At 37.6% G+C, this 12,599-nt stretch overlaps 1 protein-coding gene across 1 annotated transcript in view; it reads right to left on the bottom strand.

The window, feature by feature from the left end:
- Adam10 (ADAM metallopeptidase domain 10) overlaps positions 1-12,599 on the bottom strand; it is a 109,941-nt gene that overhangs the window by 38,074 nt on the left and 59,268 nt on the right. Inside the window, exons 5-6 of the mRNA XM_076926232.1 lie at positions 3,337-3,437; positions 38-190 (exon numbers count right to left, since the gene is read on the bottom strand). Coding sequence (XP_076782347.1) covers positions 38-190; positions 3,337-3,437 — 254 coding nt within the window. The remainder of the gene's footprint in view (positions 1-37; positions 191-3,336; positions 3,438-12,599) is intronic.

The raw sequence follows: 12,599 nt of genomic DNA, 5'->3' as shown, positions 1-12,599 counted from the left end.
GGAGAAAGCTCAGAGCACAGGGAGGAACTTTAAGTACCTGAGCAATCACGGCTTCTCGTGTTCCATAGTATTTAAAAAACAGGTGATCTGTCTGGATATACAGCTGACAAGTATTTCTTTCAGCCAGAGTTGTGCGCTTTCTCCTCAGGAGCTCAGGACCAACACTAGCAGCATGCTCCTCTGAACGAGCCTGCATGTCAGAGTCATTTCTGATAATTAGCTTGTTTCACAATTATAGTTTTGTAGTTAAAAACACATGTTAAACAATTTTAAATCACATGACTATGCAATACCCCCAAGTATTTCTAAAATTATTAGAAAATATCTCGTAGTATAAAAGGGCCACTAGAAGTTAGAAGTTAGAAAGAAAGTTAGAAAAGAGTGTGAGAGGTAGCTAGTTGACACCAAAAGCTAGGAGTGGAGGACGCCATGCTCTGGTGTTGTATGGCTCAGTAGGGCACCTATACTCTACTGCAGCCAATGATAAACTCCCAAGCAAAGAGATTAGTAATTCTAACACACACACAAATAGTAACATCTGAGGAGACGGAATTGCTGAGGACTCTGATCATCATACAGTGTGTGTGTGTGTGTGTGTGTGTGTGTGTGTGTGTGTATGATAATGAATAAATATGTACAAACATCATGTCGCTTATATTTTGTAATATTTAGAATTTACTCAAAAACATCACTTTTGTCCATATAATATTCTCCCATTAATAACTTACTATTTCAACAATTCCTTTATCTTTAAACATTTTCAAGGTATATAAAATATATTCATTTAAATGTAAAGCAAATTTTAATAGCCATGCATAGTAATTTCATATCATCTTTCATTCCCATCTACAACCTAGTCTTGGCAAATTTATCTCCTCTAGGCATTTCCTCTGGCTTAGTCACTTCGCTTAAAGCTACCTACCATGTCTGGACTTTGAACTGGTTTTCATACTGTAATGTTTGCAAAAATGAAAATGTATTTATTCACCTGCACAATATATTTCAGTGAGTTCCTATTACTCTAAGGATAAAGCTCTCAATTCTTCAGATGCTCTACAAGATCAATACTGGACAGCCTTTATTTACCAACCAAACACTTTCTCTTTCCATGTTGCTTTCAGAAAAAAGCCTGTATGACTCAAGACTACTCTGTATGGTCTACATGCAGAAGCCTTCTATGATTCTCCAGCACACAGCCTGCCTGCCTCCCACCGTTCTTTGTACACGCTTACGCTGTCTCTCTGGATCCAATCAGTGTCTTTCCTCAGAGACTTAGTTCACTCATTAGATCACTTCACTTCACAGAACCGTGCACCTGTCTTCCTTCTACAGTGCAACCTTACATTTATTATTTTTGTTTAATTTCTGTCCCTAACTCATCAACGACTAGAATATAAGTTTTTGAAGAGGAACCATATTGTGTCTGTTCTTCGCTATATTGTTGTCACTTAGTTGATTTAGCAGAAAGCCTTTCTTTAATGAATTACCGCTGAATTCAAACACTCAAAAATGTGTAAGACATCAAAAACATCACGTTAAGCCTAATTTGATAGTCACATAGAACTTAAATTTTAAGCCCCAACTCAAAATTTACATTCACATTTTATGTTTTCCTTCTCCCTTGACAATTCCCTGCTAATTTATACAAACTTAAATGCTGTATTATGTTCACAAAAAGAGGTATAACAGTGTGATAAGGAATTCATTAATTTGCTTTCCTACAACAATCATTTTATTCTATATCAGAATGTTGAAAGAATAGAACTTACAGAGTCTATATCATAAAGATACACAATTTTTAAAAAAGAATTCAAGTATTATTATAGGCAAAAAACGAATTCTACTGGGCCAGTGATACAGCTCTGTGGCAGAGAGCCTGGCTAGCACAAATGAGCCCTGAATTCAATCCCTGTCATGAGGCGGGGGACCAGTACAGTCCTAAATGGTGCGTTTGGAGGACGCAGGTCTCCAACTATTTTCCCCAAGATACTCATTTAGGTACTTTCTAGATGCCAGTCCACTCAGCTTGAAAATGACTGAAAAGTATTTCATGGGCCCAAATTTGTGTTATATAGTTTATATTTACAATCATGTTACTTCATACATAAAGAATTTATATGTTAATCTTAGCTACACTTAGAGTTGTATATACAGCTTTTTTTTTTTTTTAAACTTTGGGAGGAAAGTCTGAATGTTCCAATAAGAAAATATTTTTTTAGCAAAATTTTTAAAATTAAGTTATTCTTAAATGTGAAAAAGAAGTTAACATAAACTGAACGGTCAAGTTTATTAATCATATAGTTCAGAATTTCCATATCTTTATTGGGTTTTATTCTTTGTCTAATTATTCTCTAAGAAGTAGACTAAAATCTCTGTCATATGGTCTTTCTACAGCTTCTTCTGGGTTAGTCAATTTTAGTTGTATTGTTCTGTTTAGAGACAAGGTCTCATATAGCAAGGCTGGCCTTGAATTCAAGGCCTGTACTCCAAAGAACTAGGAATACAGGTATGTACTAAGTGAGCTACGGCCCCAGACCCTGCTTTATATACTTGGAAGTTTCAGTTTAATGCTATAACATGAGAGAATTAAACCTTTTAAAAAATATTAATTTTACTAGTGCTTTCTTGCTTAAAGTATACTTTGATATCAACAAAATATATATAATACTGGTAAGAATTTGAAATATTTGTATCTTGTACATTGTTCTTTTCAGCCTTTCTAGATTCTAATATTACTATAAGTTATATATTATAATTTAGAGATAACCATACAATCCTTAAGTTAACAAAATCAAATATACTTTTAACTACCCACAGGAAGTTTAAGAACCTGAGAACACATTATCTTTCATACTGCCTCAACCTCCCAGTATTGGGATTCCAGCACGGGGTTCACCACCATGAGGAGTTTCACATATTCTTAAAGCCTGTTTTCTCCTGGAGTGTTTATCTAGCTTTGCCTAGACATTTAAATGCTGTAAAGACCCGGGGGCATGGTAATCTATTAGAGAATGCTTGTGATGAAAAAGTTTTAAAAATCAAATGGAAAAAGGAAAAGATCAATGTGTAATTAAAATGTCAAAATCACTGAGCTTTTATTTAGGGTGAATAATAATCTTGGTTTGTCTAAAGACTCAAGACTCAGTTTTAAAACAGGTGATCATCCACGGCTTTACTACTGCTAAGTTATGTGCATGGCCTCTTGGAGTATTAAATGAGAGTATTTCACACCAGTGGTATAAATGTTTCACAACTCCTAGAACATATGTGTGGCGCCAAGAAACACTTCCCCAAGTTCATTCTGTTTCTTAACTCAGTGAATGCTGACATCCTTACCTGTGCTCCTTCCTCTACTCCAGTCATTTGGTACTTTCTCATCCTTTCAAAGACCGAGTGATCTGCACAGCCTCCCTGTGGGCCGTATTTATGGGGATAGTCTAAAGCAGAGAAGAAATATCATTGTTACATATTTAGATAGAGCCAGTATCTTATCAATAAAAATTAATTATCCTAATTTGGGGCTGGAGAGATGGTACAGTGGTTAAGAGCCTCTTCTTCCAGCCTCTTCCAGAAGACCTGGTTTCAATTCCCAGCACCTACATGGCAGCTCAAAACTGACAGTGATTCCAGTTCCAGGGGACCCATCCAATGCCTTCTGTAAATATCAGACACAGATAGGGTGCACAGACACATATGCAGGCAACATGCACACCAAACAGAAATACATTTTAAAAATTAACTATCATAATTAATGAAGGCCATAAATATTTACTGAACATTCATGAGAAAGACACTATGCTAGGGACCTGACTCCTAGCAGGTGTCTTCCTTGATAAAAACCTAGCTTTTTTGTCTGTGGACAACTTTTGAACTTAAAAACAGAATCATAATCATTCTTTATTTTGGACTTAACTTTCCCGCTTTGGATAAACAGAGCATCTTAAAACTGCAATTTACCTTGTTTTGATATTTATAACTTTCCTTTCAGTACATTAAATTTTCTACACTGCAAATGTACAAATTCCCTCAATTTGAACACAGTAAGGCCAATATATGCATCTTTAGTTGTAGGTTCTTCCTTCTATGAATACTAACTGGCCTCAAATAAAATGGCCTCCAAAAACACTTCATGGCACGAAAACAGTAGATTGATTTTAAATTTACCCCATGTATAATCCAAATTAATGCTATATAAACTAGTAACTATTTTATCATTTGTTCTCCCTTCATGGATTAATTTATCCTTAGCCAAGCTAGTTTTGTTTTCAAATAAACTATTTGATTTAGGTAAGTCATTTAAATGCTTATTCCATTCTTTCAACATTCTAAAAACTTCTTACTAAGTTCATGAACATATTTTACAATCCAATCCAATAACCACAATTAAAAGAACTTACAAAATAAAATGCCAGGACACAGGTAGGACAGTATGCACTGAAAAGTGCCTGAGCAGTAACTGTAGAAACCAGGAAAGTGAGATGGGACCATTGCCAGGATGGGGGTTGGGGAGCAATACGAGGGAGTAGCAGGGCACAGTGATCTGATCAGGGATCACTTTTCCCAAGGTGGGTAGCTCCTTAGGAAGGAGGAGGAAATAAATACAGAAGAAGGTGGAAAGAGTGTAAGGGGAAGGATCTGATAGGGGAAATGGGAAAAATGGGCTCTTTTACAAGAAGAAAGGAAGGTAAAACAACAGTATCATAGCATGATACTAGGATAATAGTGTGATAAGGAACCATACTATTAACTATCTACCTTAACAAAATACTCAGAATACATAAAATTCTGTATATAAATATACTTAAGTAGTTTTAGTAAATTTCTCATCTGGGCGGACAATGCTCCCATCAACAGCCAAAGACCACCTAATAAAATCCCCAAACCAGGCATGAGAAGAAGCTTTAGTTGTTGGTCAAAGTTGTCCAAAAGACTCCCAAAACACACAGCTATTGCTGTTCCCAGAGGTAGAGACAAAGTCCCTATGGCTGAAGATCAAATGCACTTCAGAAACAAGGTCTAGATACCCTGAACTGGAACTGACTTGAATACCTCTCCCCTGAGGACGAGCTTTCATGGTACCAGATGTCAGCATGCAGCTTCTAAAAGAGGGAGGCAAGGAGCTAAGAGTGTATAGTAGGATCACACATGCCTTGGAGGCATCCAACAGCTCTCTAATTGGGTTTAAGACTTGCTTAAGAAGAAGAAAACTATTTCGAGTACTGGAAACCTAGCTAACCACTCAGTGCTAGTGAACTCATAGATATCAGAGGAGACTCTACAACTACCACTTTACCAAATAAACCAGCATCATTTCTAACAACAATCTAAACATTTGTCTTCAACCCAGAAATATAGTCTTCACCCCACATCAAGGAAATCTCTTTTTTGCAACAGAGACCATTAGAGAAAACTACAACCAATCAAAATGCAGAGCTGAAGCCCAGTACCAATGGCTATAGCTACAAAACACTCCCATAGCAAACACTGTAGAAGAGAAGGCAGAAAGATTCTAAGAGTAAGATCTGGGAATCTGCCATGAGATTGTGTCTCCTAGAAATGTCAGAAGCTACATTCATAAAGATTCACCAACATGACCGCTCAAACATGAGCAGAACATGGATGACATCAATGGAAATGCCAACGCAGACAGGGAAAAGCCTACAAGGTCCCAACCCTAGACAAAGAACTACAGGCAACTAAGGAATGCTGAGAGCAGGAGAAATAGTTTTCCCCCAGGATTAATTGGTTATCTAAAAGTTGGTAAAACTATTTGGAAAGGATTAGGAAGTGTGGCCTAATTGGAGGAGGTGTGTCACTAGGAGGTGGATGTTGAGATTTCAAAAGCCTATATCATACCCAGTTAGCTCTTTCTGCCTTCTGGTCTCAACAGGTAACCATTCAACTACTGCTCCAGACATGCCTGCCTGTCTGCTGCCATACTCCCTGCCCTCATGAGCATGGACTCACCCTCAAACTGTAAGCCCCCAATAATCTCTTTCTTCTGTAAGTTGCCTTGGTCATGGTGTCTTCACAGCAACAGAAAAGTAACTATGACAGCGGTGACTACAGAAGCAACTGAAAAACAAAAGTTCTAGGAGTACTGACATACTAAATGGTTTACCATATAAACTGTGGTATTTAAATTTTTAAATTCTTTTTTCCAGTATGAGAGACAAATAAATTACTATTCAATTTGTAGCCCGTGTTCTTGTTTTTGCTTTGTGAGTAAGTGCATGGTGCTTCTATATAAATTTCTCAGAATAGTGTCAATACTTCATTTAATAATAAGATCCTATTTTTAAAAATTTACCTTAAGCTAATATAAGTTTAATAGGGAAAATATTAAATATTTTATACAATTTTTACTGAATTGAATTAGGTACTCTCCTCCAAAGGACTATGCTTACAGCTTTAATTTATTATGAAGTTTCTAAAGCTCTTACATCCTCACTTCCCAGCCCCCACCCTCAGCCACATTCAAAACTGTTCTCTCTTACCCTCAAATGAGAGAACAAACCAAGACCACATAGATATTACTTCCAAATAAATAACTACTGAAACTAAGAGTTTCAAAGGGCAACCCCTGTGATTAAACCACTTGCAGCAAGTTTCACAATAACATTCCCCAAATGCCTCCTCTCTTTATAACCTCATACCACCTACCATTAAAAACAAAAGTGTATACTAGAGTTAGGTAGGAATGATCTGTTCAACAAAATATATATATTTCTTAAAGACCCCTTTATATTAGCATATCATTTTTCAGATGTTTAAAAATATTATTAAACTTTCAAAATTTATTTTTAAAAAAAAAAAAGCAATTTGAAAGTCGTTGATTATCCTAGGCAAATGTCTGTAGCAGGAACTTTGAAGCTTCAAGTAAGGTATCACACACAACCAAGTTCTAGCTCAAGTAACTAGCCACAATATGGTCCTCCCTGATAACAGCAGAATGATGCTATGGTTTGAATAATAATAAAAAAATGTTCTCTAGCTATGAATCATGTAATGGCCCAATGACTTTTAAATGGAAAATCTTCTAGCTGTTTCTGTGTGTCTATTGGCAAGATTTGTACCTTTCTTGTCAACAGCCATTGATTTCACTGCCAAGTGTAACAATATAGAGATAAATATCTTATGTATTTTCAAAAAAGGATGTAAATTCTAAGAGACTGTACTCTTGCTCAGGAAGAAAGGAAGGGAGGAAGGGAGGAAGGGAGGAAGGGAGGGAGGGAGGGAGGGAGGGAGGGAGGGAGGGAGGGAGAGAGGAAGGAGCAAATGCTGGACAGAGCTTGAGATAATTCTCAAGCCTCTTTATGTATGTATACACATGTACGTTGATGTATGCATACACATGTATGTTGATGCACACATACACATGGACACTGATGCGCACATACACATGGACACTGATGCGCACATACACATGGACACTGATGCACACATACACATGCACATTGATGCACACATACACATGGACACTGATGCACACATACACATGGACACTGATGCACACATACACATGGACACTGATGCACACATACACATGGACACTGATGCACACATATACCACTAAAAAAACCCTTTAAAATTCCTTTAATCATTTATTTACACTTTTAAAAGAGAACTTATTGAAGAAACATATTTTAAAAACCCAAAACTATTAAAAAGGCCACTTTGCACAATTTTTTAAAAAAGCAAAAAAGCACATACATCTGTAAGTACTAAGCACTGTCTCAGTGCAACTGCTTACTTTTTTTTTTTTTTAAAGAATTTATTTATTTATTTTGTGTAAGTACACTGTAGCTGTCTTCAGACACCCATATGAGGGCATCAGATCTCATTATGGATGGTTGTGAGCCACCATGTGGTTGCTGGGATTTGAACTCATGACCTCTGGAAGAGCAGTCAGTGCTCTTAACCACTGAGCCATCTCACCAGCCTGTGCAACTGCTTACTAATGAGAGCCACCAAGTCCAAGAGGTAAGCAGATGAATATGTACAGAGAGGCAGGTCAAAAGGCAGAAGTAAAAACTCATACCTGTGGTTGGCAACTGTACGTATATAGCTTCAGGGTCCAAAGCATTCAGAACACAGTGACAAACTGAGTCTTTGATTAGATCAATTAAAAACGAAACTAGAACAACATTATGTATGCAGTTACTCAAATAGCCAAGTTCTCAAATGAAGCTTATCATTCAAAACCTCAAAAATTCTTCACTAAATAAGGATAGTTCAATGATACACACACACACACACACACACACACACACACACACACACAAAATTTACACCTAAGGTAATGCTATAGGTTTTGTTAGTTTTGAGATAAGATCTTAACATGTAACTCTGATTGATCTAGAACTTCCAATGTAGAGGCTGGCCTGGAACTCACAGAGACCTGCCTGCTTCTGCTTCCTGAGTGCTGGGAATAAAGACATTAGCACCATACCCAGCTTTATAATGTATGTTCATGGAGTCAAAATCACAAGATTTCATAAAACAAGCCTGAACCTAGGCTAAAACTATGTTTTACTTTCAGTATTATAAATAATACAAGGATGAAATAAATAGCATAGCAAATTACAGAAAATGTTAAATTTTAAACAGTGGAAAAACAAAAATAAAAAATACTCAAAGTTTAGCATATGAAAAAGTATACTACAGAGAAAGACTAGCAACTGTCCAGAGGAAGCATCAGAGAGCTGGCTGACTTTTACAGCATTAGCTTTATTTTGAAGTATTGTATAGGAATGAATAGCTGTTTGTCTGTCTTTTAGGTCATTTGATGCTGCTCCTTTTGAAATCCTTCTGTAGTCGATATATGTAGACATGAGCATTCACTACTAGATTTCTGTACCTACTGTCATGTCATGATTCTGTGTTGTTCCATGGTAGCAGTAGTGGTGTGTATATATGTGGTGTATGATGTGTATGTGCTTGCATGTTCACAAGAGTTCAACATTGGGGGTCTTTTCAATCACTCTCCAGCTGGTCATATATTCATATTCTCTCTCTCTGTCTCTCTCTGTCTCTCTCTCTCTCTCTCTCTCGCTCTCTCTCCTTTCTTTATCTTCCTTCCTTTCTTTTCCTTTCTTTCTTCCTTCTTTGTTTATGTGTGTGTGGGTATTTTGCCTGAATATATGTCTGTGAGCCACTTGCATGGCTAGTGCCTGTTGAGGCCAGAAAAAAATACTGACTCTCCTGGAACTGAAGTTACAGGCAGTTGTGAGCTATTGTGTACATACTGGAATAGAGCCTGGGTCCTTTGGAAAAGCATCCAGTGTTCTTAACCACTAAGCCATCTCTCTAGGCGATAATACTACCACGACTACTATCACCACACCACCACATTTGTTTGTTTGGTTTTTGGTTTTTGATTCAGTTAGACTACCTATCCAGCAAACTCAAGTGATCCTCCTGTCTCACCTCTCCAATGCTAGGAATACAGGTGTAAGTTGTCTGTTCTAGTTTATGAAATTCATTCTAGGTATGCACTCAAAGATCACCATGCTTGCAAGATGACTGAATCATCTCCACAGCACTCTATTTGGTACTGGGAAATCCATTTGAAACACACTCATATACAGATCACAAAACTGACACATAATACACTGGTGATTCAAAATGCAACACTGTAAAACAGATGTCTTCTTATCCTACACTGCACATAATTATTTTCAAATTTCATCAGCTAAAGGAAAAACAAATGAAGACAAAAAACAGCCTTGTTTTGTTGCTTTAAGCAGGGTCTCCCTATGTAGTTAAGGCTGATTTAAAACTTACTATGTAGTCCAGGCTAGCCTCAAACTCATGATTCCCCCTTACCTCAGCCTATTGAGTGCTAGGATTACAAGCATGAGCCATCACACCTGAGAAACAGTTTTAAAATGAAACCTTGGGGCTGCCATATGGCAAGACCAATCCCTTACCTAGAATTTGCCTATCTATTCCTCACACATAGCTCACTTTACACACACACACACACACACACACACACACACAAGAATTTTTGTTTTGGAGATTTCATCTTTTGAGATATCAACATGTGGGACTTTAGTCTTTTGGAGTGGTGATGTCTGGAGGGGAGTGGCAGGGCCTCGCCATATTGCACAGGCTGGCCTCAAACTCTTGAACTGGACTCCCATATCTTAGTCTCCTAAAGCAATTACGACTACCCACTATAATTACTATGTGTCATTTATAAATTTTTGTTATTTTAGACTTTAAGGATTTTGATCTTTAGGGACATTTCAATGTTTGGTAATGTGTTATCTGAGATTAGGATCAGCATTGGTTTTCACCAATACATTTATAGATGCAGGCTAGGTACTTCAGTATTAATCCTAAAATAACCTAACAAACAATATCTACTAGGTATTTTACTTCCTCCTTTATTGATAAAAAATTTTAGTTAATATATTTATACACATAAACACATCTATTTGTAACACAGTGCGATTACATATACTTGATATTAGAGTGGATTTCTAGATTTCATATAGTAGTCAAGTTTGTATCAGTGTTCAGAGTATATCATACTGCCTATATGAGCTACCATCAGCAGGAATTGAGAGAGAGTCAGTAGAAACTTATCAGAACCAATATCTAACAGGGCGTCATTCCTCAGAGTTGAAAGGCAGCCTAGAATTAGTAATAAACTGCCATGCCCCTACTTCACTGTGAAAAGATTATAACTATCTATAATCAAGAGTTATGTGTTTAACACCAGGAGGTGGGGGCTTACCCTGACTCTGTTGCCTCTCTATGGATCTTGTTCCCCTCTCTGGGCTGTCTTGTCTGGCCTCAGTGGGAGAGGATGTACCTAGTCCTGTAGTAACTTGAGGTTCCAGGGTAGGTTGGATGGAGGGACAAGGGAAGGAAGGGCCTGTGAGGGCGGGACTGGGAGGAGATGGGGCTGCGATCAGAATGTAAAGTGAATAAATTAATGAGGAAAATGAATATGTTTTTAATAAAATCAGCTCCTCTAAAGTCCATCATCTGGCAAAAGTCAAGAGCAACCTATTGCTGTTAGAAAGGTAGTCATCTTCCCCTCTCATTTCAATAAGCACTCAGGGCTATTTACTACTTTCTACCTTGGATTATTAAAATAGCCATTAGATTATACTAGTGACTATCCCATGTACCACAGGAATTCAAAGTCACTTCCCCTTATTTATTTTTAGATCTTGACTTATTCTCACGGCACCCATCATAATTCTTTGAAACTACAACATTCATATTGGTGATCCCTCCAGTATACTTAATTTTTTTTCTCTAGTCCACAATTCTACTTTTGAACTTCTCATTCCTGATAACCTCTTTACATCAACGTTCAGCATCCTGTCTTCTGTCCACCACTGCCTGTCTGTGGAGAGCCAACAGAAGGCGGCTGTCATCCTTGCAGCCATCTTGAGCCATATACCCTGACAAGAGACTTATTTTCAACAGCCTACAACAGCTGAGCACACTCTGATAACATCTTGTTTTATATACCCAGGATTTTCCCTTGGGTGTGTGTGACTTAAAGGTGTGACTTAAGAAGTGAGACTTATATAAAAGACGAGAGGCAGACAGAAGACTGAGACTGGAAACTTGGAACTTGGAGGCACTAGGGACTAGGAACTCGAGACCTGGGACCTGGACTAGGGAACAAGGGACTTGAAAACAGAGAAGAAGAAAGACTTGAGAATAAATGGGACTGAATCACACTCTGTCTGGTCTCCATTCTTCGCGTCCGCCCTCACTCTCTCTCTTGCTGAAACCTGGCCCTCGGACCAGAGCAGCAGTATGAACTGGGACAATTTAGCTCCCAAAGCTTGGGGCAGTACGGGCTCTAACAACTTTGGCCCCCAAGCTTTTGGCAGTGTGGGTTCCAACATTTGGCAGAGCGGTCCCTGACACCTGTCTACACAGTCTCTCTAGATAGACCCTATTCGAAAACAATCAATCTTTTAATTTGCCAATGCCTCTCATCCTGTGCACTGTCATAGGGCAGTTTCCTCCTGTTTATCCAGTTTATGTGCTAACAAGGGTCATAATTACTCACTGCATTCACCTTTAATTCCCTTGTCCCCTATACTACTCCCTGACTACCAACCAAATCTCTTTTAAATTCAACCCTTTACCCATGCCTCTGGTAACTAGTACTTTCTCAGCCCAAACTCATGAGCTGTAGCCTTAAGCTCCAGACACAGCCTGGAAACCTCCATCCTACTCCAAAGTTCATTTTCAGCTTCTCTCACACACAGCTGGCATCAGGGAGACTTCATGTTGTACAATAGTACAGGCCATAAAACTGATCCTACAAAGTTCTTAAACTCCACAAAATGACCTCAATAATCAATGAAAAAATTATAACCATTATGTTTAAGACTTTTGTCAAAAGACTAAAACTTTCTAATCTCATCAATGCATGTGGGAATGAAGAACAATAAAAATATGTATTTACTTAATATATGTAATTGAAAAAACTAAAACTAGTGTTTAAACAAGTAGTGTTTTTTTCTCTTTGTTAATTATATTTTACATAAATTAAAGACATAAATTATTTTGAAAACTTGTTAGGCTAAGAAAAAAATTCCAAGGCAACAAAACAC

Source organism: Arvicanthis niloticus, chromosome 27, assembly GCF_011762505.2.
Source record: "Arvicanthis niloticus isolate mArvNil1 chromosome 27, mArvNil1.pat.X, whole genome shotgun sequence".
In the NCBI taxonomy this organism is placed as follows: domain Eukaryota; kingdom Metazoa; phylum Chordata; class Mammalia; order Rodentia; family Muridae; genus Arvicanthis; species Arvicanthis niloticus.
Note: the sequence above shows the minus strand (reverse complement) of the source record. Positions and strands in the feature narration are given on the sequence as shown.